The sequence below is a fragment of the Crotalus tigris genome, unplaced genomic scaffold, assembly GCF_016545835.1.
Source record: "Crotalus tigris isolate CLP2741 ecotype Arizona unplaced genomic scaffold, ASM1654583v1 scf7180000018101.4720394464:4744507, whole genome shotgun sequence".
Lineage (NCBI taxonomy): Eukaryota > Metazoa > Chordata > Lepidosauria > Squamata > Viperidae > Crotalus > Crotalus tigris.
In genome coordinates, this window is record NW_024096823.1 from 1,201,681 (window position 1) to 1,226,583 (window position 24,903).

The following is a 24,903-nucleotide window of genomic DNA, read 5'->3' on the forward strand; positions in this document are numbered from 1 at the left end:
CAGAGAAAGAGAGAGAGAGAGAGAGAAAGAAAAGGGAAGCACAAGTGTCTCTCTGTGTCTCTGTTTCCCTGCAAATGGCAGAGGAGGCTGGGAGCCGCAGAAGAAGGCTCAAAGAGCCACATGCAGCTCCGGAGCCACAGGTTGCTGACCCGTGGGCTAGACAGTCACTTGCCTGAGATGGTATAGGTTCTCCTGCTTGAGCAGGGGGCTGGACTAGAAGACCTCCAAGGTCCCTTCCAGCTCTATTCTATTCTATTCTATTCTATTCTATTCTATTCTATTCTATTCTATTCTATTCTATTCTATTCTATTCTATTCTAGCTAATTATATTATATATCATATTACTGATTATTATTGATGAAAACATAGAAACAGGGCATGAAAAAATACAAAAACACCCCTTTTTCTTAATGCCGAACAAATAATACCCTGCTTAGTCCAAATATTTGATAGGGCTGAAGCCTATAAATATTGCATTAATGTAGTTTCAAAAATCCCAATTTTATCAAAAGACAAAAGTTCTAAATCTTCTCAAGACAGGAATCTACAGCACTTATTACAAGGATTGCTTGGTTTAAGAAATGAATCAAACAGATTTATTTATTTATAGCGTTTAGTAGGTTTGCACCAAAATCATGTTAACCCTATCAGGTACCTCACAAAGTAGTGCAATGGTATGGAAAAACATGGATTAATGTGATCTGCAGGCATATTGGTAGATGATAATAGGCAATTTGAACTCCGAGCAAAATTTAAGAACTATTTGCAATGCAAAATGATGTTCAATAAAATTCAAATCCAATCCCAATGTTTTTCTCTAGTAGCAAGAACTTCAGGAGCAGCGATAAGCCATGTTTCCATAAATTCATTTCATTCTTCTGAGCTCTTTCCTGCTTTATGATTTGGTTGAGATCCATCACTAGGAAGATGGAATTGCCAGCAGACATGAAGCCAAGAAAGGGCTGCATAGAGAAAGACACTGGAGTGGTGATAATTTAAATTATTTCAGCAGTTTTCATGCATCTGTCCCTGGCATGAAACTGCCAGTTCTTACACCGGCATGTCCAAGAATCAGAAAATGGGTAGCAAGTCCAGCAGCAAACCCATATTTGTAGGATTAAACTGACTAATACTTCTGAATCTCTTGTCTCTATGTTACTATTATCAGATGTAATAAGAAAGCTAGTTCTGCTTTTATTTTTATGCAAAGGACATCTTTCCCAGAATAAGCAAAAGCCATTAAAAGCAGATTAAAATAATACAGGTAATCCTTGACTTGCAACAATTCATTTAGTGACTGTTCAAAGTTACAATGTCATTGAAAAAAGCGACTTATGACCATTTTTCACACTTATGACCGTTGCAGCATCCTCAGGGTCAGGTGATTTACATTCTGATGCTTGGCAACTGGTTCATATTTATGACGGTTGCACTGTCCCGAGGTCATGTGATCCCTTTTTGTTACCTGGCAAGAAAAGTTAAGGGAGAAGCCAGATTCACTATAACAACGGTGTAACTAATTTAACAACTGAAGTGGTTCTCTTAACAAATGTGGCAAGAAAAGTCGTAAAAATGGGGCAAAACTCACTTAACAAATTTCTAACTTAGCAAAATAAATTTTGGGCTCAGCTGTGGTTGTAATTTGAGGATTATCTGTACTTCCTGAAAGCTCACCTTCTCCTTAGCCTGTGGTGACTGTGGGCTCCCTATGGGGCTGTCTGGAGGAGAAGAATCAACTTCGACAGGCTCTTCCTCTTTGATTTTGATGTCTGGGGTAGAGGGAAGAGACATATCTAGAGGTCCAGAACACTGTGGAAACACAAAATACAGGTTTTAGCATAGTGCCCAAAGCTCCTGCAATGTGTTTGCAGGTTTTTGCACGCTCACCATCCACAAGCATAGTTAGAAAAGTCTAGAAACATGACTACCCATACTTGTGGCACTTTGTATCCTGCTTTTCCGGTACTAATATGGCTGTTTAGCCCAGAAAAGCTAATATACTAAAGACTACAGGAACCAATCTGAGTCGGTCACCAGAATCCAAAGATTTATTCTTCCACGCTTTCGGGATCGTGCTGGAGCCCATCATCAGGGAACTTCTCTCTATCCAGAATACATGCGCTGGGCTGTTCTACATGTTATATTTACTCAATATGTGCTCTTATGGTGGCCCTTTAGCTGAAACAATGCAGTGCAGGTTATGCAAACAACGTTTTTTCCCCACCAAGGACATCTGCTATTCTTCTCCAACAATAATGTCAGCTTAGTTGTCTGTCTAAATTGCTCAGACCCTAAAACCCTATTAAAGCAGAAAGGCAGTATTTTGGAGATCGTGTACACAACACTATATAGGCGACCTTTTTTTTTCTTGTAAAACTTTGCTAATATAAAAATAAAGCTGGAAGGCCTGCAGGTCACAAAAAAACACTCATTCACAGAAGTGCTGGAATCCTCTATATAAGTCACTTTTGAATTACTGCTTGATTTATCAAAAGCCAACGAGAGAGCCATATAAGTTATTACAAACCTATGACCAGGCCATTGTAATAAAACCTAACCATATGCCTGAGCCTGGCAGCATGCCACCACACCTATTTCCATTTCAACAGCTCAGCGTGGCCTTTTCCAATTTTGTGAACAACAGCCTGCTATGATCGTAGATCACTGGGCCAGTACTGGAGTACAGCAGGAAGAAATGGCAATATCAGAGGTACGGTTCGTGCACAGCAGAGCAGAAAGAGAACTGGCACATTAAATAGTCTTGAAGCAATCAAAAGCGGCCTAGTATCTCCTCGAGGCCTTTGATGGAGTTTGCCAAGGTGATAAAAGAAGGTATAATGAGCTGCGGGAGGGAAAAGGCCGGTCAGCATGAACAAGCTAGTCTTCGATGTATTCAAGGCAGAAAACTGCTTTTAGCGGCTACCAAAGAAAGCCAATAGGGGCAATCAGGGTAACAATTAATTAGATCATCTTTCTTTCCTTCTTTGCTTAGCAGTCTGCTAATTGTCTCCTCCTTGGTCTTCTGCTGGCTATTTTTTGTGCATAATCTTCAGTTAAATGTTTCTTTAGTACCCTCTTCTATATTGTAATAAAAACTGCCAGGCGCAAGAAATCAGAAACTGGGGTGGTTCAAATCAGTACAAGTTTATTCCATGCTATTGCTAAACAAGAATCTGAACTACTAGCAGTCAAGGCAAACTGGCGGTAGATGAAGATTCAATGGAATTCAAGGAGGGCTGGATCTGGATCTCTTGTGGGCGCGAAGGGACTCCAAATAATCACACTCTTGACCCTTCCCTTGGGTTCAGCCTAGTCACCTCATACATAAACTGTCAGATTACATGCTGAATGTCTGACTTCGCCATCTCCTGGTTGTTTCTCCTTTAGCCTCTTATTTGCTTAACTCAGGCCTAGTATGTTCCTGTTCAACCCTCTCCAACCGGGGTCCTCAACCTTGGCAACTTTAAGATTTGTGGACTTCAACTCCCAGAATTCCTCAGCCATCAACCCTTTTCATATGGCATAAAGACTAAAAACAAGGATTGGGCCTGTAGGGTTTAAAAAAGAGGTCTCAGCGCTGAGGAGTAAATGAAGGTGGAACTTCTCCATATGACTCGTCCTGACCCAGGAGATGAGTCACCCATCCGTCTGGAAATACCCCAACCTTTTTCAACTACAAAGATCATCAACATTTCTTAGCTGGAACTACCCAGAAGGAACAACACCCTCCTCCCCCATCAATTTTCATACATCCGCAAAGTAAAACTATCACTAGCAACTGGACTCGATTTAGCCAAGTGTTTAAAGCATCCCATGAATGTGGCGGGCAAAATCTGCCAAGTTTTCTAAATAGGAAACCAGCTGGAATTAACAATCCAGGCAGCTCTATTCTTGGAGGAGTAATTCCTTCAGCCTGCCTGAAACTAACCAGGCTTGGAACTGCTGCAGGCTCTTGCAGAGGTTAGAAATATTAAGGCTGAGTCATATATTTAACTAGGAGGAAGGGGAGATAAACTCCTCCAAATTAAGAGTCGCAGTGGTAGCTATTTTAAAAAGCCCAGCAATAGGACTATGGGTGATCTAAACACATAAAGTGTTGGGCCATAAAATTTCAAATTAAAAGCTAAAATTAAGATTCCAGGCTGCCACACAATTTTTAAAAGACAAGGAACCCAGACAGCATAAAGGAATTGCTCAGTGAGAACAGCAATGCAGCAATTTAGTAGGCAAGATAAGGATTTCGTTAAGAAACCCGTGGCTGTTTATTTACTGTATATTAAAAAGTATAATATGAGACATAAAAAAAGATCAAGGGTTGCTTAGTTTCTTGTTCTGTCTGGCCTAATCCTATTTTAAATTTTTATTTAATAAATAATTCAATTTGAATGCTCCCTGCTTTAAGGTTTATTAGAGAAAGAGGGAGGGAAAATGCAAACTCATGCAAGCAGCGTTTGGATACCTTTCCTAAGAGCAGAATAAGATACAGATGATTTCATAAAGAAAAATATGAAAAATAAAATATAGGTATATGTGTTCTAGCCAAGCATCCCCTTCCAATGCTTTGGGGAAAACTGTCGTATTAAAACAGGGGTGTCAAACTCGCAACGTCACGTGATGTGTCGCGACATATCGTGATTTTTTTCCATTGCCGGCAATAGGGTGGGCGTGGTTTTGGCATGACGCATCTGGCCCGTGGGCTGGCAGTTTGACACCCCTGTATTAAAGTATGAATTCATGAAATCTATTTTTCTTTCATTACTGTTCTAACAGGATGTTCTGTGAAATCTGACTTTAACTACAGCTGGGATACAAAGCTTGAAAAAGCACCGAGGCAATAAAATTTCCCCCCCTCTCTTTTAGATTTCATCTTAAATCAAACAAAGGCCTAAGATGGAGTGTTATAGCAGATGGCAACATCCAGCAGATCTTGGCCGATCTTCAGAAAGCTATAGATTAGTTAGGACCTCATTGGTGTTAATCTGGAGGCCACCAGAAAATTCTAGAGCTCTAGAGTAGATTGGGAACTTGGAACAATATCCCAGAAAATGACCGTGGCATACTGTTATCCAAAAAACAATACACATGTATCTAGCTAGTGATTTCAATAAATGACTACATAACTACAATAAATGGTATTTCTATCTAGTAATTATAGTAAACTCAAGTGAGCTTTTCACATATAGCTAATTCTTAGGTTACAACAATTGGGAAAGCGATGTGGTCATAAAGAATAATTATCACATGACTATATCACTTAGCCAGGACAGGCCCAGGAGTCCTGGTTGCTGACAAGGGTTGTAACCCTGACATGTTGGTCACTAAGTGGAGATGATGACTGTGAGGATTGTTAAGCAAAGATCTCATGTGACTGTGACTTATAACCTCCCCTGCTGGCTTCCCCATTGACTTTGCTACTGAGACACAAATGTTGTTTATGTGACTGTGAGATGCTGCAATTGTCATAAGTATAAGCGAATCGTCAAGTGCCTAAATTGTGATCACATGACTCTGGGGCACTGTGACAGCCAGAACTTTGTATATTGATCGTAAATACCATTCATTCAACTTTAGAGGGTTGTTGAATGAATGGTCAGTAAGCAATGACTACCATACATTGTTAAAAGTTAATAATACTAATTATACATATTATTGTTAGTCAAAATAATTGATCAAGTTCTCCCCTCAGAGAATTAGAGAGACTGAAAATTCTGACCTTACGGAAAACTCTGATGGGATTGTGTTGCCCAGCGATTCGTGTCTAGAGTTTCTGGTATTTTGGAAAAGTTTTGAGCAAATAAGGGAACACCAATGGCATTGTATGAAGCCATATGTGGAAAGAAATTAATTTTAGCTCGTCTTCATTGTTAACTGTATGCAATCTTTTCCTTTGTTAAACTTTTCCTAAAAGCCCTTCTTGGGTTATTTAATTTATTTCTTGATTTATCAAATGTATATAGCTGCCCATCTCACAAATGTGACTGGGCAGGGTATACTAACAGCAAAACAATAAAAATACATCTTAAAATAACCCTATGAATAAGGAACACATATGTAACATAGGAGATTGTTTAAAAACCCAGACGAAGATAAAGCCATTTTGCAAGCTCCTGAACATAAGGGATCTCCAGGTCTGCTGGAAAAAAACATATCTTGAGATATCTCTGGAAGGCCAAGATGGTTGGGGCTATTCTCGCCTCAGCTCCTGGTCCCGTCAGATGGAACTTCTTAGCACACAAGACTTGTAACATGCCCTGCCTGCCTGCCCTGATGGGGTGGGTAGAAGTGACTGGGAAGAAGTGGTCCCTCAAATACCCTGATCCTATGCCATGTAGGGCTTTGAAGCAGGGGTCCGCCAACCCCTGGGCTGTGGCCCACCACCAGGCCACGGCCTATTTGCAACTGGGCCATGCGAGCAGTGTGTTGGTGCGTATGCACGCAGCCCAACCTGCGCGAGTGACAGGGGGTACATGTGCACACACGCGTGCAGCTCAACTTGCACAAGTTGAGCTGTGTTGCATGCACACTGGCTCACGACTTACCCAAGTTGAGCTGTACACGTGTGTGCGCTGGCCCACTGCTTGCACACCACTCTTCCCCTGCCAGGCCGCCAAGCTACAAAGGTTGGGGACTGCTGCTTTAAAGGACAAAACCAGAGCCTTGCAATGGACCTGGAAACAAACTGGCAACGTAGGTCATGGAGCAGAAGTGCAATGGGTTTCACTCTAGGGATGCCCATAACTACCCCACAGACCAGGGGTCCTCAGCCTCCAGGCTGCGGTCCACTACTGGGGTGTGGCTTGTCCGGAAGTGGATTGTGGGGAAGCAGTGGGCAAGTGCGCATGCAGCTCCATTTGTGCACACACCACTTGTGTGGAACCATTCCGTCTCCCCCACCCCCGTGCTGGTCCACAAAGCCGGAAAGGTTGGGGGCCACTGCCATGGACAAATATCTAGCTTTGGATCATTTTCCTTAATAAAGAAACAAGTATAATGTTTTCAACTCATTTGTTTAATTGAGTTCTCTTTTTTTCTATTTTTAGGACATGTGTGGAAAACAGATGTTTTAAGTTATATATATGCAGACATATCAAACATTAAAAAGAATTCACATACTTTTAAGCACAATTTTACATGCATGACAAAACTCACCAACTTTGCCTTGTTTGCTGCACCCTACCCTCTCCCTGGTTAAGTGTGGTCTTGCCAATCAAAACCTAAATTCTCCCCGAGCTGGCAGTATTTCTTGATACAGATGAGGACCCTCAGGTTGCTCAACATTTTAATTTAGTAAGAACAAAGAACTTTGCCTCTTGCCTTTTTCTCATCATCTTCTGAGGCTTTCTTGAATTCATGTTCAAATGAGCTTGCCAACTCGTTGAAGAGACCAACTTCCTCACAATTCTTAAGAAAACGTGTTGGTGTTGGGGTTTGATCTGTTTGGCAAAGAAGAGGAAAAAGACAGTAAGAAATATGCTATTGAAGTCCATGATTCATCCCACAGAATGTGCAGCCAGGATATAAATTTACAGCACAGCTATAAATTAAAAATGCAGTTATCATGCTAGAAAGAGTGGATTCCATTATTCAGATAGTTATGTCCGTGTGTGTGTTGTTTCTTCTTCTTCCTCCTCCTCCTCCTCATCACCATCATCCTGTCCTGTGCAGAGCGCATTGGGCAGAAAGTGTTTCATCCATGTATTAATATAAAGCATAATTCTATGTATTTTGCAATGATATGTGATATTGAATCTGTAACAGAGATAGGAAAACATACATATAAACGAATTGCAGTTTTGGAGGACTCTAATGCAGTAGGAATTAGGAGGGGCTGAAGGGAGAACGAATGAAGGCATTTTAAAAGATAAGAGCAGGACAGCGTAGAAATAGGGAATACAGATTGGCTATATCATAATAGAAGGGGGAGATCTTACAGTAGGAGCGAGCATATGAAAGCCCAAGACATGTACTGCTCTGGATGGTGCTGGGATATGATGTTCTGCTTCAGAGGATCTCAGGAAGATGCCTCAGTGTGCATGTATAGATGTTTCTAAAAATATCAAGAAGAATGAGGGAAGAATAAAGAATCTCTATCTTACTAGAATCCTATCCAAACAGTGAGTCATCCAAAGAACAACCCCCTCTATAAAGCGCTTCAATCCCTTATCCTATTAAGGAAGGGAGGGGAGAGAATATGCAGGTCTATCTCTGTGGGGAACTTCTGCTCTTATCCCTCTCAGAATCTCTTCCTCCCACTTGCTCTTCCTTTCCAGCTGCATCATATCGATGGTCTAGAAAAGAAGAGAGCCATTTCTCTTTCCCAATTTACAAAACCTAGATTTTTGCTAGATGCAGAAAAGCCACTGAAGGGGCAATATTTATTATATTATATATATTTATTTTAAAAAGCATATTGGCTAACACTAACGTCAGCTTTTTCATTTCTGCTTCTGCATGCCTGTTTTAGATTTACTTACAGCATTTACATTTACGGTGGTACCTCAGTAGTCGACTGCTTCCAAACCTGGTACTCGACACATTTTGAGGTGAAAATGTTGTCCAGTACTCGGTATTTGTTTAGTATTCTACGTGCTGCGATAGGAAGAGGGAGATGGCTACGGAGAATGTACAGGAAGTTGGCTACACTAAGTTGCTGCAAAAGGAGGGGGACAGCCACAGAGAACGGACAGGAAATTGGCCATCTTGGGAAGGTCACTGACATAAGAAAAGAGACAGAAGGTGAAACAAAGGGGTCGCATGATAAGTCATGTGGTTTGTCTGGGACTTGTCCTTTTTTAGTATTCATCATACCAATTAACGACACGTAAATGTTTAATGTCAAATGGGATGTGTTTTATGATCTGAATTCTGCATGTTCAAATGTGTTTTCTTCTTTTGCTTCTATTCATTATACAGAAGAAAAGAGAACTGCGTATAAAGCACTGAAGCCATTAATGCTTGGCCTCTGAATTTTTGGCTCAGCATTTTGAATTTTTACAGTCTATTTTTCACTTCTTAAATCAAACTGGACAAGCTGTGTCCATCCAGCCACAGAAGAATGGGATCTAGCCTGACTTGGATTTTGGCCCACTGCACTCACCTCTTGTTGGACATTTTAATAGGTTGGCTGATATGAGCAAACCCAGGACCTCAGGAGAATCTTTTATTTGTACTTTACGTAATTTAGTGAGGGTGGCAGAAAGGTGATTTGCTGTCATTGCTCGGGGGAGGCATTTATGAACTGATATACCCAGGATTTTTGCAAAGATAAGACAGAAGCTTTGAGTGATTCATCCGCTTAATCAAAAGCTGCTGCAAGAGGAATAAATGACAGGCAATTCTGTAAAGCAGTCACTGTGTATCACAACACACAACCTATTAGACATCAATGTTAAAGAACTATGTATGTATAGATTTTTTGTAATTGACTATTAGGTATTTACTGGGCACAAGTGCTAAGGGGACACTCTTCTTTGTCCAATGCCAATGCTCTTATCCTCTTTTATGTGCACTATTTGCCTAGCAATCCCTTCATACGTCAGGAAAAAATAAGCCCCCAAAGCATGCTTTCTATGCCGTGGTGGCACAGTAGTTAGAATGCAGTACTGCAGGCTACTTCTGCTGACCGCCAGCAGTTTGGCAGTTCAATCCTGACCGGCTCAAGGTTAACTCAGCCTTTCCATCCCTCTGAGGTCAGTAAAATGAGGATCCAGATTGTTGCAGGGGGGAGGGCAATAGGCTGACTCTGTAAACTGCTTAGAGAGGGTTGCAAAGCACTATGAAGTGGTATATAAGTCTAAGTGTTATTGCTATTATTGTTGTTATAATTTACTAAAAAGTTGATCATGCTAAGTATGGTTAGCAATCCCCACAAAACTGTAGAGTTAGTTCTTGACTTACAACCACTCATTTAATAACCATATGAAGTTATGAAGGCACTGAAAAAAGTGACTTACAACTGGTCCTTGCATTCATGATGGCTGCAATGTTCCCTGGGTCACATGATCAAAATTTTGACACTTGGCATGTATTCATAACATTTGCAGCCTCCTGGGATCACGTGATTGTTATTTGCGATCTTTCTGGGAAGTTCCCAACAAGCAAAGTGCATGGGGGAAGCTGGATTTGCTTAATGACCATGTGATTCGCTTAGCAACTATGGCAGGAAGGCCTTAAAATGCAGTCTTAATGACTGCATTGTTAGGGATGAAAGTTCCAGTCCTAATTATGGTTATAAGTTGAGGACTACCTGAAGGTCTTCTTACCTAATGCTTCCAAATGATTATAATAAAGTAAAATCAAAAAAAGAATCAGGGAGATTATGGCAAAATAATAATAATTTTCTACTTCAGATCTTACGTCTGCCTGTCAAAGGAAACAATATTGGCTTATTAATATTGACTTGCTACAAATATACAGTATTCACGGACCCAAACTAATTAGAATGACTTTCAATTTCTATTTTAAGCAAGAATGAAAGCACTTTTCCCTGTCAAAGCTGCAGTAACAGAAGAAATTGCAATTGTCCTTTCTAAGGGATGCAGATAAAGAAACCAAAATATGCAAGGACAGCCTGTGTAAAGGAAATAACTGTTTAACTGAAATTGTTTTCCTCTACCCAGCACTCTTCAGGTATGTTAAGATTGCAACTCCCTATGTTCCCAGTCAACATGGGAGTGAGATGTCTTGGAAGTATTTTTCTTCTCCATTTGAGACTTTAAAACAAGACAATTTCTTACAAGATCTGTAACCTGTCAGTCTTGTTCTTAAAAGATCCAAAATGCAATTGGTAGAAGAGAAAAAGAATGCTCTGTGGCCTTCTTTGTGTTAACATGGCCTGCTGCTAGACTACCAGGAATATTTTCCTCAAATCTGTGCATGTCTAAGAGAGATTGCAAAGTGCTAGGTGAGGTTTCACATGTATTAAGTGATCACCTAACACTTAAGAAAACCAACACCTGGGAGTAGAAAAGGAAGTTGAGCAGTCAATTATTGTTTGTCACCCTGAAATTACAGATGACGTGCTAAAGAACTGTTTCTAAATCTTTCACTTTTAAGGCACAACATCAGACACTTCTCTAATACATAAAAAGGAAAAGATCTATTTAGTAGCGTTTCTTTCTTTCTTTTTTCTTTACCTTGATTAACTGAAGTCTGCAAAACAGGTGGAACAAACAATACCTAATGCATTCAGCTCCTATTATCAATCTTACAATGGGCTCTATTAAAAGTTTCCCTTTAAATTGATCTGGAACATGGCACATACCTGCTATGATGACTGAATCTGTTCTGGAAGGACCAAATTTCAATGTCATCTCATGCTTGAGTTTATGAACAGCCAGGTGGTCTTCATTGGTAAATCGCTGGAATGAGACAAGTACATGCATTTTTATCCTAGAACGTACATTCTGCAGCAGGAATTGAGTTGGGAAAGAAGGGCTCTAAGGCAGAGGCTATAATAAAATCTTTAAAGTGTGTGCTAAACAAAACAGAGCATGACAGATTGTGAGAGAAGTGCTGTGCAAACACAATATCTCTAAATTGAAGGGGGGGAAACCATAACATGCAGAGCTCTCCGCTAAGAAGGAAATGGAGTTAATAATCAAAATTTAAAAAGGGGAGGGGGAAGGCAACAGTTTATAGTTACTGCAACTCAACTAGGAAATGTGTAATGCTCTCTCTGCAGCACCCTGCAAAATGTGTCAGTTTTGTTACTGACTAATGGAGAGAGAAATTATTTACTACTGGCAATGGAAGGAGTGGGAAGGATCAGCTAATGGTTTGAGTTGTGCCAAACAGAGCTGGCATCCACAAGGTGATTTGATCCTGCCGTTTATGGAACATGACAGAACTAAGCTGGCCCAAAATCTTTATTCTAATGGATGCAAACACAGAGAAATGCAACAACTCAATCATTGCTCCCAGTGAACAATGGCCTGCATATCTCGTGTGCCAGAATATGCTATGCTGCACCTGCAGCATGATTACAAGAAGGAATTAAGCTTAGCTGGTCTCTGGGACCTTGGTAGCAAACATGGACACCTTCTGCTGCCAAGACCTCAAGGCTAAGGATGTATCCTATAGTCCTGCTAGGGCTTCTAAGCAACCCCACACTGAATTGAAACTATATTCCAACGTCCCATTTATTATATTTTCTTCCTATTCTCAGATTCTGAAAAGGAAAAACATGCTTCTGAGTTAATTGTGTGACTGCAACCATATCCTTTTTTTTTTTTTTTGAAAATGCTCCAGAAGTAGTTTGTTACTGCTGCTGCTGTTTTCTGGAATGCTTTTTAAAAAATTTTTAGTCCAGCCATGCATATGCTCAGATTGAAGTAAAAGGGTACTAGCTATGCAAGTATTAAAAGCAGTTTCTCCCCCTGCAAGCTAAACATCAGAATCTATGCTTTACTCCAGAATGTATGCCCTAGGCCAGGGGTAGGCAATCTGGGCTCTTTTATGACTCGTGGACTTCAACTCCCAGAATTCCTGAGCCAGCCATGCTGAGGGAAAAAGGAGAGGTTTCCATGCTGAGCCATGCTGGCTCAGGAATTCTGGGAGTTGAAGTCCACGAGCCATAAAAGAGCCAAGGTTGCCTACTCCTGAGCTAGGTGGATACCATTATCTGAGAAGCCATACCTATTTACTTCAAGAAAGAAGCAGATTATAGATAGCAGATTTATGACCATTCATTCAGTGACTGTTTGAAGTTATAATGACTGGTCCCCAGGTTATGGCCATTGCAGTGCTCTCAGTCACATAATCAAAATTCGACTGCAGGGGCTCTTGAACTCCCTCTAATACCTACCTTCCCCTCATCTCTGACCTTTTGGATCCCTTGTATTCGCTCACCTACCCCTGCTGTCCCCTTCCCCATCCTGCTGCTGGCCTGGGATCCAGGTGCTCTGTGAGGGTGCAGCCCTGGGATGTGCAGGGGGGGGGGCAGAGCATCATCTGAGGAAGGGAGCTCGCCAGGCCTGGCCAGGGAGGAGGCAGCGAGATGGTGAAGCACAGTGCTGTCAGTGTACGGCAACAGCAATAGCCTTTAGACTTATATACCACTTCACAGTGCTTCACAGCCCTCTCTAAGCGGTTTACAGAGTCAGCCTATTGCCCCCCAACAATCTGGGTCCTCACTTTTGCCACCTAGGAAGGATGGAAGGCTGAGTCAACTTAAGTCAATATAGATAAGAAGAAAAAGATGCCCTTGAACTGAACTCTTTTGCTGGGAACTTCACAGAAGCAAGTTGATTTAGGGAAAAGCACAGATGTGGTTTCCAGTTGCCTTTTCCAGATGCTTTTTCGGCTTCCTAGCCTAGCACTGAGCCCTAGGATTCCTTGGTAGTCATCTATCCAGGTAACATGTAAAATGGACTGAGGTGGGGGATCTAAGTTTAGAAAACCAGAGAGAAGGAAATTAGCAGCCATAATAAGAGTTTAAATGGAATGAAGAATCGGAGATAATAGATGCATTCTAACCACTGTGCCACCCACGGCTCCCTGGGTGAAGTTGGAAGCTGCGTGGGAGGCACTGTGTGGGGTGGCAGGAGACTGGAGCAAGTGGAGGGACCTGGGCTTCCCGGAGCTGCAGTGTGCATTCTGCAGCTTATGATGGAAGCGCTCCTGGAAAATCAGCCTGTCTATCAATGCACTCTTCTGTGTATTTATTTTGTAAGCTCAACCTCATTTATCCTTTCTGTATAGACAAACCACATCAACTGACTTCTTCACATTAGTCACTCAGCTTTGTGCAATATTCAATCCACATTTGTCACCCATTCATTTTGATCTTGTCTTTTCCTGTTTTCTCATGCAAACTTAATCATTTCCACCCTATTCAATTTCCCTTTATGTTTGACCTCACATATCCAACTTTCACTTCCATGTAACAAATTGGGCAGAAACATACTTCTACGCTCATTTTTCCTTCTTTTGACCAATATTTGTTTCAAACTAAGTACTATTTAATACTTTTCTACCAATATTTGCATAGCTTAATTTTCTTCTATCCAACTTCCCCTCTTTAGTAAAATGTCTACTGACTTTGTACATTATTGTAAATTGCTACAGCTGTTCATTTTATTGTTTTTATTTCCCCATCTAAAGTTATTCTGGTACCCAAGTAATGTTTGAACCGAAACAAAGTATTTATTATTCTTTGTTTAGAAACAAGAATCGTTTCATGACCAAAAGGAATAATAATAAGCCATTACAATGCCTTGAATTGAGTTTAAAAACATGAAATGGTATTCCCCCCCCCTGTATTGTCAGGCTGAGAAGATTTAGCCTTTTGGTCTTATGTATCAAGAATGCCAAAACAGTTGTAAAGGGTGGTGGTAATGCAGAGGGAGAGGAGATGGTAAACTGGTGGATAAATGCAAGTTGTGTACTTCACAATTGAACGGGCATCTAAAGAGTTCTAATCACAACTCAGCCGTCAAACCATTAAATTGTACCACTGCTCCAAGCAGAAACAGTTAGAGGAACACCCAGCAGAAAAAATGTAAGGCTCCATACTATGTCATTGCCCATATTTTGAATATTTTGCTAACTGGAGTAAGATATGCAGTATGATTGCTGCATTATTTATTGCACAGTTGAATTCATATGGTTGGTAAAGCTCTTTTATTGATACTGGGATTTTGCCTTGGGAGCTGACCCTGGTCCTGCCCTGCACTAGCTACCTGGGAAAGAGATATCTGTTGTTATATTTATGCCACATATCCTTATATCAGCACTGCAAAAAGAAAACACACACCTCTGTTCTTCATTGCAGAAGTTTACAAGCTTTAAGTAGGGTTTTAGTAGCTTTACAATGTGCTTCATGCAAACCAAAACAGATTCAGCTGCTTTCTAATTAATGCCAAAACCTGGAGGCAAAATGTAACATTTTAATCCTAAATCATTTGTCTGCACACAGAAGGCAAAGTGACGGAACATAAAATGAAAAGGATAGGAATTGGAAATACAGTATTTTTAATCTCTCTCAAATCTGCCACTTCCAAACTTTGAACAGGCTCTGTTAGGCATGGACTGAGGGAATAATATCTCTGCCAAATTTTGCAACAATATTAGAAAACTGCAATGGCTAACATTTTGCTTCTATGCAACATAAAAGCACAGTTTGCACTGGGCTTGATAGCCCTAAACATGTGCTCTCTGCTTCTATCCGCATATAAAGTATTCAGTTTGAGAAAAACATAGGATATCAAAGCTTTTTCACTTCTCAAGCTTCTCTTACGAAGTTAAAGGGATTCCTTCAATATCTGTACCATAGATGTGAATTTGCTCCAAGTGACAGAATATATATATATTCAAAGCCACTAATCACCACTACATATTCAATACAATCATACTCCAGAAGAGAAAGTCTGAAATACAGAGAAGTATCTTTTGCTGCATGTGCAAAGCAGTACTTCTCAGACTAATGTTTGTTAACATTACTCTCCTCTCTCCTAGAATGGTGCTTCCTTTTCAAACGATTATAGCATTACTATATTAAGTGGCATCTCCATCTATGCCATAGAAGAAAAAAGAAGGCAGAATTGGTCATACTGTATTGTCAATACCAGTTCAGGCTAAGACAATTGCTTTGTTTATGGTTGCGTAGTAAACTTTTTTATCTCTTTTTCTTACCACCTATTAAAGAAACTTGATCAATTTCAATGCTCTCAATGTGTACTGTCTGTATTCCTTTGGCCATCATCAATCAATGATACCTACAATAACGTATATTCTTTTCTGGACTAGAATTTATTATCAAAACAGAGCTATGCTGTGTTAACATTCAATTTGCTCAATTCTTCTAGATAATGCTGTCAAACATTTGGCAAGGAAATGCACAATAAATGCACAATTTCCTTCCTTCCTTCCTTCCTTCCTTCCTTCCTTCCTTCCTTCCTTCCTTCCTTCCTTCCTTCCTTCCTTCCTTCCTCTCTATTGCTTTTCTTAACATACATACATACATACATACATACATACATACATACATAGTCGCCCAAGGTCACCCAGCTGGCTTTGTGCCAAAGGTAAGCGTAGAACTCATAGACTCCCACTTTCTATCTCGATGCCTTAATCATTACATCAACAAGTTCTTAGAGGTCAAATAATAAATGTAGCTCCTTTTGGCAAATAGACCATCCTGCTACAGTCATTAGTTCAAACAAAGACCAAACAGGAGGGCAAACTTGGGGTCAGTTTTCTCAGAGAACTAAACTATTATTTCTTGCTCCTGCATAAATGACAATATAGTTAAGAATTAGTGTTGGATATCTTTGCCTGAGTTAAATTCCAACCAGAGAGCAATTCCCATAGTAAAGTTCATAAAGTTGTCAAAGGTTATTCCAGTGATAATTAGTTCTCGGACTAGTCCCTTCAGTTTTTTTCACAAGGGTTTTTGGAAATGATTTCTTCCTAGGGCTGAGAGAGTGACTAGCCCGAAGTTGCCCAGATCCGCAAACAAAAGAGATTAAGAAAAAAAATGATGGGACATATCAGAGAGAATATTTAAAAAAGAAAGATGTGTTTGAATATGGTTAAAGAAATAGAAAAAATTTGTAACACACCATTTTAAGAGGGATGAAATGTTTTAGATACTTAAACGTGACTGAATTCAAGAAAAGTACATATATATATAAGTGAATTAGAGTTAAGGGATTAGATGATTAGATTTATTTGAATAAAATGTCTAAAGATTAAAAATATTCTTAACTATAATTAAAAAGAATAAGAAATTTGAGAAAATAAATACTATTAATCCAGGAGGGATATATATTCTAAGTATTATATTACTTCTCATGTTTTGTTATTACTGCTCTCTTCTCCTCCTTTTTACTTTTTTAAAGAAAAGAAATGTATTAACATGATGATTGTGTAGGAATTTGGAATACTTTAAGAAAGATGAAATGTTTTAGATATTTAAAGGTGACTGAACTCAAGAAAAGTATATGTAATATATATAAAATGTTCTGAATTAGAGTTAAGGGATTAGATGATTAGATTTATTAAATAGAATGTTTAAAGATTAAATATATTCTTAACTATGATTAAAAAGAATAAGAAATTTGAGAAAATAAATACTCTTTTATTTTTTATTTTATTTTATTTTATTTATTCTATTTTTCTTCATTCTTTCTCTTTTCACCTCTTTTTTTTACCAATATATTTAAAACTTAAGAAACATAAAAATGTGAGATGGCTTATATGGAAAAAATAGAATCACGTTTGTTAATGTAAATGTAACTAATTGTCACCAGTAAAAATTACTTAGAATTTGGTGGGAGAAATAAACTAAAATAAAGACTGTAACAGGATTGATGATAAGGCAATTCAAATGAATGGAAAGAAAAGAATGCATTAATATGATGATTATTTTTTAGAAATATTGGAAAAAATCTATACCAAATTGTCACTTATTAAAACAATAAGAATTATATTAACGTAATGTTTGCAAAAAAAGATGTTTCAGGGAAGGAGGAAAGTAAACAAAATTAATATATGAAATACAGACTATAGAAATTGTTAAGGATTGTTTTTACAAATGTAACCCAGACATCACACTGTTTACCAACTTTTGTGACTTATGTTTGTGCAAAAAAAATTAATAAAAAATATAGAAAGAAAAAAAAAAGTTGCCCAGATCCTTTTGTGCCAGTAGCAGTGAGCCTGAGGAAATTTAGGCTGTTATTCTGTTATTCTGAAGTCCCAAGAACTTTTCTTCAACGTTTCTGCATTTTGCATATAGAAAATTTATGTTAAAGATGGAACAAATCCATTTTTCTCTAGAAGTCTTTGCACGTAAAGAAAGGGCAATATACGCTTGCTTCTAAGCATTACACATAAAAGAAAACTTGGGAGACTCGCACTTCTTTTGATATATTTCTCTAAGAAACATCTGCAAAAGACTTCCTTTCGACATTATTATCTTCATAATAACATCGTACCAAAAATCTGTGGGTCTTAAGGGATAGAGGAAATTGTGAATTAAGAGTTTTCCCTTTTGTTGATGTGCTGCCACATACCAGCATAAACACATTTCAGTGACTCAACTACAGTAACCAGCAATCATTCCTATTTTCAGAACCCCATCTCTCTTCAAAAGGCAGGCCGAGCTGATTGCAAAAATCAAAGCTGTCTTGCTTGCCCACGAAAGACAGAAACAAGCAGCTGCGTTTTCAGGGTAAGAAAGTTCTTTATTAAATGTGCAAATAAATGTCCAAGAAATGTGAAGATGCAGTATGTGACCTAGTCAAACATCTTTCTCAGAGGAAATGATTCATGTTGACTAACAGCCTGAATAAGCCTGCTGCATCTAGCACTTCTGGGCTCACAAGCATCCTGTACTGGATTCACTAACAAACAGTCATTCTTTCATCTTATTCACCAACAAACTTCATCCCTACTTAATAGATGAGAAACTGAGACACTACAGACAGCAGGTTCCCTTTTTAACATGCAGCAATACATCTGTTATCTCTCCTACACCATTAAATTCAAAGGACATAATTATCACATTTTGACCTCCTGCCACCTTTACCTGACAAAAATACTAAAGTATGAATTTAATCAGAAATATAAAGTATGTTCAATGTGTATCCGACACATGGAGGCAATTACTATAAATATGACTTATTCATTCACCTAGTCGACTTACTATAAATATGAAACATGATGGATTTGTTTGCACAACACATGGAACAATAATACAAATTACAATCTGATATGAAATGAAATAATGACATGTAATATTTGAAACAAGAAGTCATTCAGGATTCACAGATGAAACAATCAAATAGCAACTCTGTGGCCTACTGCAAAATCAAATATTTATCTTGGACTCTTTAATAAATGTTATTTACTCAGGCACTAACCATACTGAACAATATAAATTATTTTCACGGAGACCGAAAAAAGATATTGGTGGATTTGTAATAAAAATATCATTTTGTATATCATTTATTACACTTTGCTTGCCAATTTTTTTGCATTTTCTTCTTAGAAGTGTTTCCCAGTTGCCTAAATCTTAGATAGATCAGAATAACATTCCTTTGAATTACTGTTTGTATTTGTTTCAAATTTTATTCTCATCCCATTCTTTAGTGTTATAATAGTATTATATCTTAACTGGAAAGACTTGTATTAATGTATTCTTCTCCAAAGCCCTTCAGATGCGTTAGATCAACTTTGTCATTCCAAATCAAGCAAATTATGAAACATGAAGTCTAGTATATTTAGAGAGTATCAAGTTTGATGGGGGAAGTTACACTAAAAAATGTTGGTATCTTACTTCAAACTAAGTAGTAATCTCTCCACGCAGGATCCTGAAATTTAAGGATACAAATTGTTTGACTGGTCACTTACTGGCCACTTCTAAATAAGTTTATTTGGAAACTTATGTGGCTGTCTATCTTATGCCAAATAATCCTTGCCAGCTCACAATAATATTAAACAGACAATATATTCACAATATAAATAAAACAGACAAATCCCATAAAACCTAAAAATTATGGTTAAAATATTTTATTTCAAGGTTTTAGTATTAGCAAAGGGCATAAACTTTCCCTCTATTTCAGATACTTAGGCATATAATTAAAATACTAACTATATATACAAAGGTGATATCAGATGGAGGGATCCCCCAAACTGCCAAGGAATAAAAATCTGTAGAGATTTCCAATTAATAACAACACAATAAGTTTGAGTATGCTCACAAGCCAGTCATTTGATAAAACTGGATAAGGTGAAAGAAAACTCTTATGGCTGCAATCTTGAATATATTATAATGTTTCATTGCAGATATTTCTTTTTTTAAAAAAAATATATATTTTATTAGTTTTAGAGTTTTAACAGAAAGTGTTTGAAACACACCATGGTGTTTGGGTAAACACAGATTCCAACATAAAATCACACAATAACAGCTCAACTTAATACATTCGCTATAATCTCTCTATTTCCTTCAAGTAACATAAGAAATTTAATATATTTCATTTCTATCCTACATTTCTATTACTACTAAACCTGTTTATTAAAACTTTATCAATTTCAATTACCATAGTCAAATAATGTTTTACATCAACATATTACCCCTTCAAATATCTCTTGCAAATATATTCAAATTCTTAATCTCTCTCATCCCTTTTTTATCACCAAGCAGATATTTCTTATATGAGATCATAGAAACTAAATGTTGCTGTTTGCCATGACATATTAATAACTGTCAAGCCTTCAGATTAAAATTTCTGCCAACAAGCAAAATCATACCTGATAATATTCATAACACTAAGATCTCTCATATGATTTTTGCAGTTGGTTTGGTTACTATGTTTTGCACATTTATTTATTTAGATTTTTTTTAGCCCTGGGACTAGTGAAGTCTTTAGCAATTTTTTGAAGTTCATTTGTGTTGGTACATTTTCCAAAAACAATAAACATTTGGAAATATACCCATTTTAACATTAAATATATCCATATTAGACACTATTATTATTCAAATAACCTTTATATCTCTTGATATCTGACTTGTAAGGGATTCTTAATCATTCAAATACAACTTAATACAGTAAGATCTGTGGACCAGATTATTAATATGGCCTACAAAGCTAAATATTCAGATATCTTCCTGTTGGTCTTTCATTGAAAAATCCTTCTCCATTTCATTTGTTTACAGTCCAAGACCAATCATAAAAATATACCAAACAAAGTTACAAGATAGGACTGTGGCAGCAGCATAAAGAAGGCACCAAACAATAATCATAGCCATTGATAGACATTCTGCAACCTCCCTTCAATAACTATGCCTTATAAAAGATAGCAAACCCTTTTGTATTCAACTGCATATAGTAGTTTCAGTAACTGCTTTACATATATGTTTATTCACTAGTAGACGTATCATATACAGTGAGGGGAAAAATTATTTGATCCCCTGCTGATTTTGTACGTTTGCCCACTGACAGAGAAATGATCAGTCTATAATTTTAATGGTAGGTTTATTTTAACAGTGAGAGACAGAATAACAACAAAAAAATCCAGAAAAATGCATTTCAATAGTTATACATTGATTTGCATTTGAATGAGTAAAATAAGTATTTGATCCCTTTGCAAAACATACTTAGTACTTGATGGCAAAACCCTTGTTGGCAATCACAATCACGTCTCTTGTAGTTGGCCACCAGGTTTTAACACAATCTCAGGAGGGATTTTGTCCCACTTCTCTTTGTACATTCTCTCCAAGTCATTAAGGTTTCGAGGCTGACATTTGGCAGCTCGAACCTTCAGCTCCCTCCACAGATTTTCTAAGGGATTAAAGTCTGGAGACTGGCTAGGCCACTCCAGGACCTTACTGTGCTTCCTCTTGAGTCACTCCTTTGTTGCCTTGGCTGTGTATTTTGGGCCATTGCCATGTTGGAATACCCATCCACGACCCATTTTCAATGCCCTGGTTGACGGAAGGAGGTTCTCACCCAAAATTTGATGGTACATGGCCCCGTCCATCGTCCCTTTGATGCGGTGAAGGTGCCCTGTCCCCTTAGCATAAAAACACCCCCAAAGCATGTTTCCACCTCCATGTTCGATAGTGGGAATGGTGTTGTTGGGGTCATAGGCAGCATTCCTCCTCCTCCTCCTCCAAACACGGCGAGTTGAGTTGATGCCAAAGAGCTCGATTTTGGTCTCAGCTGACCACAACACTTTCATCCAATTCTCCTCTGAATCATTTAGATGTTCATTGGAAAACTTCAGACGGGCCTTTACATGTGCTTTCTTGAGCAGGTGGATCTTGCGGGCACTGCAGGATTTCAGTCCTTCATGGCGTAGTGTGTAACCAATTGTTTTCTTGGTGACTATGGTCCCAGCTGCCTTGAGATCATTTACAAGATCCTCCTGTGTAGTTCTGGGCTGATTCCTCACTATTCTGATGATCACTGAAACTCCATAAGGTGAGACCTTGCATGGAGCCCCAGACCGAGGGAGATTGACAGTTATTTTGTGTTTCTTCCATTTGCCACTAATTGCACCAACTGTTGTCACCTTCTCACCAAGCTGCTTGGTGATAATCTTGTAGCCCATTCCAGCCTTGTCTACAATCTTGTCCCTGACATCTTTGGACAGCTCTTTGGTCTTGGCCATGGTGGAAGGTCTGGAATCTGATTGACTGATTACTTCTGTGGACAGGTGTCTTTTATACTGGTAACAAGTTGAGATTAGGAGGGTGCTCCTAATCTTAGCTCGTTACCTGTATAAAAGACTCCTGGAAACCAGAAATCTTGCTGATTGATAGGGGATAAAATACTTATTTCACTCATTAAAATGCAAATCAATTTATAATTTTTTTGAAATGCGTTTTTCTGCGTTTTTTTGTTGTTATTCTGTCTCTCACTGTTAAAATAAATCTACCATTAACATTATAGACTGATTATTTCTTTGTCAGTAGGCAAACATACAAAATCAACAGGGGATCAAATAATTTTTCCCCTCACTGTAGGTTAGATACTTATTGATGAAAATATCATGATACTTAAAAGTTTAGTGAGCCCGGAATGCGGCGATGCCGGTCGTGCCTGGAGACTTGTCTCCACGCCGTCCGGAGTTTCCTTCACCGGTAGACCCCCCTAAAGGGTCGAAAGTCACCCTGGAGGGGCGACCATCGAGGAGGAGGCTTGTTGGTAGACGGATGATCCGGGTGAGACCCCTTTTGTTCCTCTCTTTACCCTATGTTGTTTTTGCCTGTAAAAGCTTCGTTAGAATTACTTCCCCGTCTGAAAAAAGCAGCTTTTGTATGTGTGGGAACAAAGGTGTTTTATAAAAGGACAGATTAAAACTTTTTTAAAGACTATATATCTCTATTCACGTTGAGGTACAGAAAAAAATGTTTTTTTGTTTTGTTTTTTTTGGAGCGGTATTTTATTGGTAGAGTATTTCTTTTTCCATTCTTCCTTTAAAAAATAGAAAAAAGGAAAAAAATGGCGTTTAGTCTTTTTAGCTTACTGAGGACATCTACTGGTCAAAAGTTAATATTGGAATTGTTGACTATTTGGAGAAGAGATGGTTTTGGCCTTCAAACTATTTATCAAGCTGTGTGATCTGTAGGGATGGATAGTGTTCAATTGTAGCCTTCACTAAAAAAGAAAGAAAAAGAAAAAGAAAAAAAGATTTTTCTTCAATTATTGCTAAAATGAAGAAGCCTCAATCACATTTAAACTGTAGACTTATACTGGAAAAGATATATGAGGCTAAAGAAGAAATATGTACTACAATAAAAGAGTTTACTACAGAATTAAGAGCCAGAACTCCTACTTTAAACCTTAAAACTGACTCTCAGATTGCACTTGACTACTCTACAAAACAGATTATACAAGATGAGGACTTAGCTGAGAATAAAGAGAATTTTACCTTGCCCTATAAGCAAGACCAGGAAAAGCAAAGATTGAGTTTTGAACTTCTCAAGCAACAAGGCTTTATGGACAAGAGAAACAGAGGGCCAATGCAGAGACCAAGATGGTTTCCATCGAATCAAATGACACTACAAGCAACAAAAAGAGATTCATTACCTGGAAGGGAAGCCCTGCTATGGAAACCTGCCTGGCATAAGAGGAAACCTAGAATAAGATTGAAAAATGAAATTTAAAATTTCATATATTGGATTAAAGGCAACCTAGAACTATGGACTGATGTAAGGATTAAGATTATGAGTTTGAAGTAAAGAGATGTTTTAGATTTGGATTAAATTAATAATTAATTGAATGTTAATTAAATAAGATGACTTGTTTGTTTTATAACATGGATGTTTAGCTATGACAACTAACTGGATGAAATTTGAATCCTGCTCCATGGATTGAAATGATTTAAGGTCTGATACTATTCTGTCAGCTTAAAGATATTGTTTAACTGATGGATTAGACATGTATAGAATAGATAGATAGATAGATAGATAGATAGATAGATAGATAGATAGATAGATAGATAGATACATTTAAATATGTCTAGGGTAGATCAATATTTTTGTTTAAAAATGAGATATTTTTTATATAATGGATTAAAAGTAATCTAGAATATTAAGAATGTTTATTTTACCCTTTTGGGTAGAATTGCAGTTATTAAAATGAATGTCCTGCCAAAGTTTATTTTTCTATTTCAAATGCTACCTGTTTTAAAGAACGAACGTAACTTAGATGAATGGCAAAAAGGTATTAATAAATTTGTTTGGGCAGGGAAGAAACCAAGGGTGAAACTTAAAATAATGCAAGATTTTCGTGAGAGAGGTGGACTCAAGGTGCCAAATATGAAATTGTATTATGATGCTGTAGTACTGACTTTGATTAGCGACTGGGTGAATTTAACAAATATAGAAATACTTCATTTGGAAGGCTGGGACCTACTTTTTGGATGGCATGCCTATTTAATATTTAATAAAAAAGTGGATTGGGTTTTTAAGTCTCATATTATAAGAATCTCTTTGTTAAGAGTGTGGAGAAAGTATTATAAAAGTGACTTCAAAATACCATTATGGGCTATACCTCGGCATGCCATAGAAGGTATAAGGAAAGGGGTAAATATGGATAAGGTCTCTTATGCACAGTTACTAAGATGGGATGGCCAAGACTGTCAGTTAAAATCTTTGGAAGAATTAACACATGAAAATTTAACTTATTCATGGTTCCAATATAGACAAATAGTGGATAGATGGAAGATGGATGGTAAAATGGGCTGGCTTAGAGAAGATGGAATTTTTTTAAAAGAAGTAAGAGACCAAAGGCCAACCCATATTAAGAGAGTTTATGGGGTTTTAGTGGAATTAGATTCAGAACCTGAATTAGTTAAAGATTGTATGATTAAATGGGCACAGAATATTGGTGAAACGATTTCAATGGATATTTGGGAACTTATTTGGATAAGAAATGTTAAATTCACAC

The 24,903-nt window shown here is 38.0% G+C and overlaps 1 protein-coding gene across 3 annotated transcripts in view; it reads right to left on the minus strand.

Annotated features, from left to right (window-relative positions):
* LOC120309983 (cyclic AMP-dependent transcription factor ATF-7) overlaps positions 1 to 24,903 on the minus strand; it is a 136,305-nt gene that overhangs the window by 18,173 nt on the left and 93,229 nt on the right. For 2 of the 3 annotated variants that reach the window (XR_005557234.1, XM_039347799.1), the window contains exons 3-5: positions 11,265 to 11,361; positions 7,316 to 7,434; positions 1,676 to 1,810 (exon numbers count right to left, since the gene is read on the minus strand). Coding sequence is in view for 2 of the 3 variants with exons in the window: in XM_039347799.1 (XP_039203733.1) it covers positions 1,676 to 1,810; positions 7,316 to 7,434; positions 11,265 to 11,361 (351 nt within the window). In the remaining variant the exon portion in view is untranslated. The remainder of the gene's footprint in view (positions 1 to 1,675; positions 1,811 to 7,315; positions 7,435 to 11,264; positions 11,362 to 24,903) is intronic. The other variant, XM_039347800.1, reaches the window with a different exon arrangement.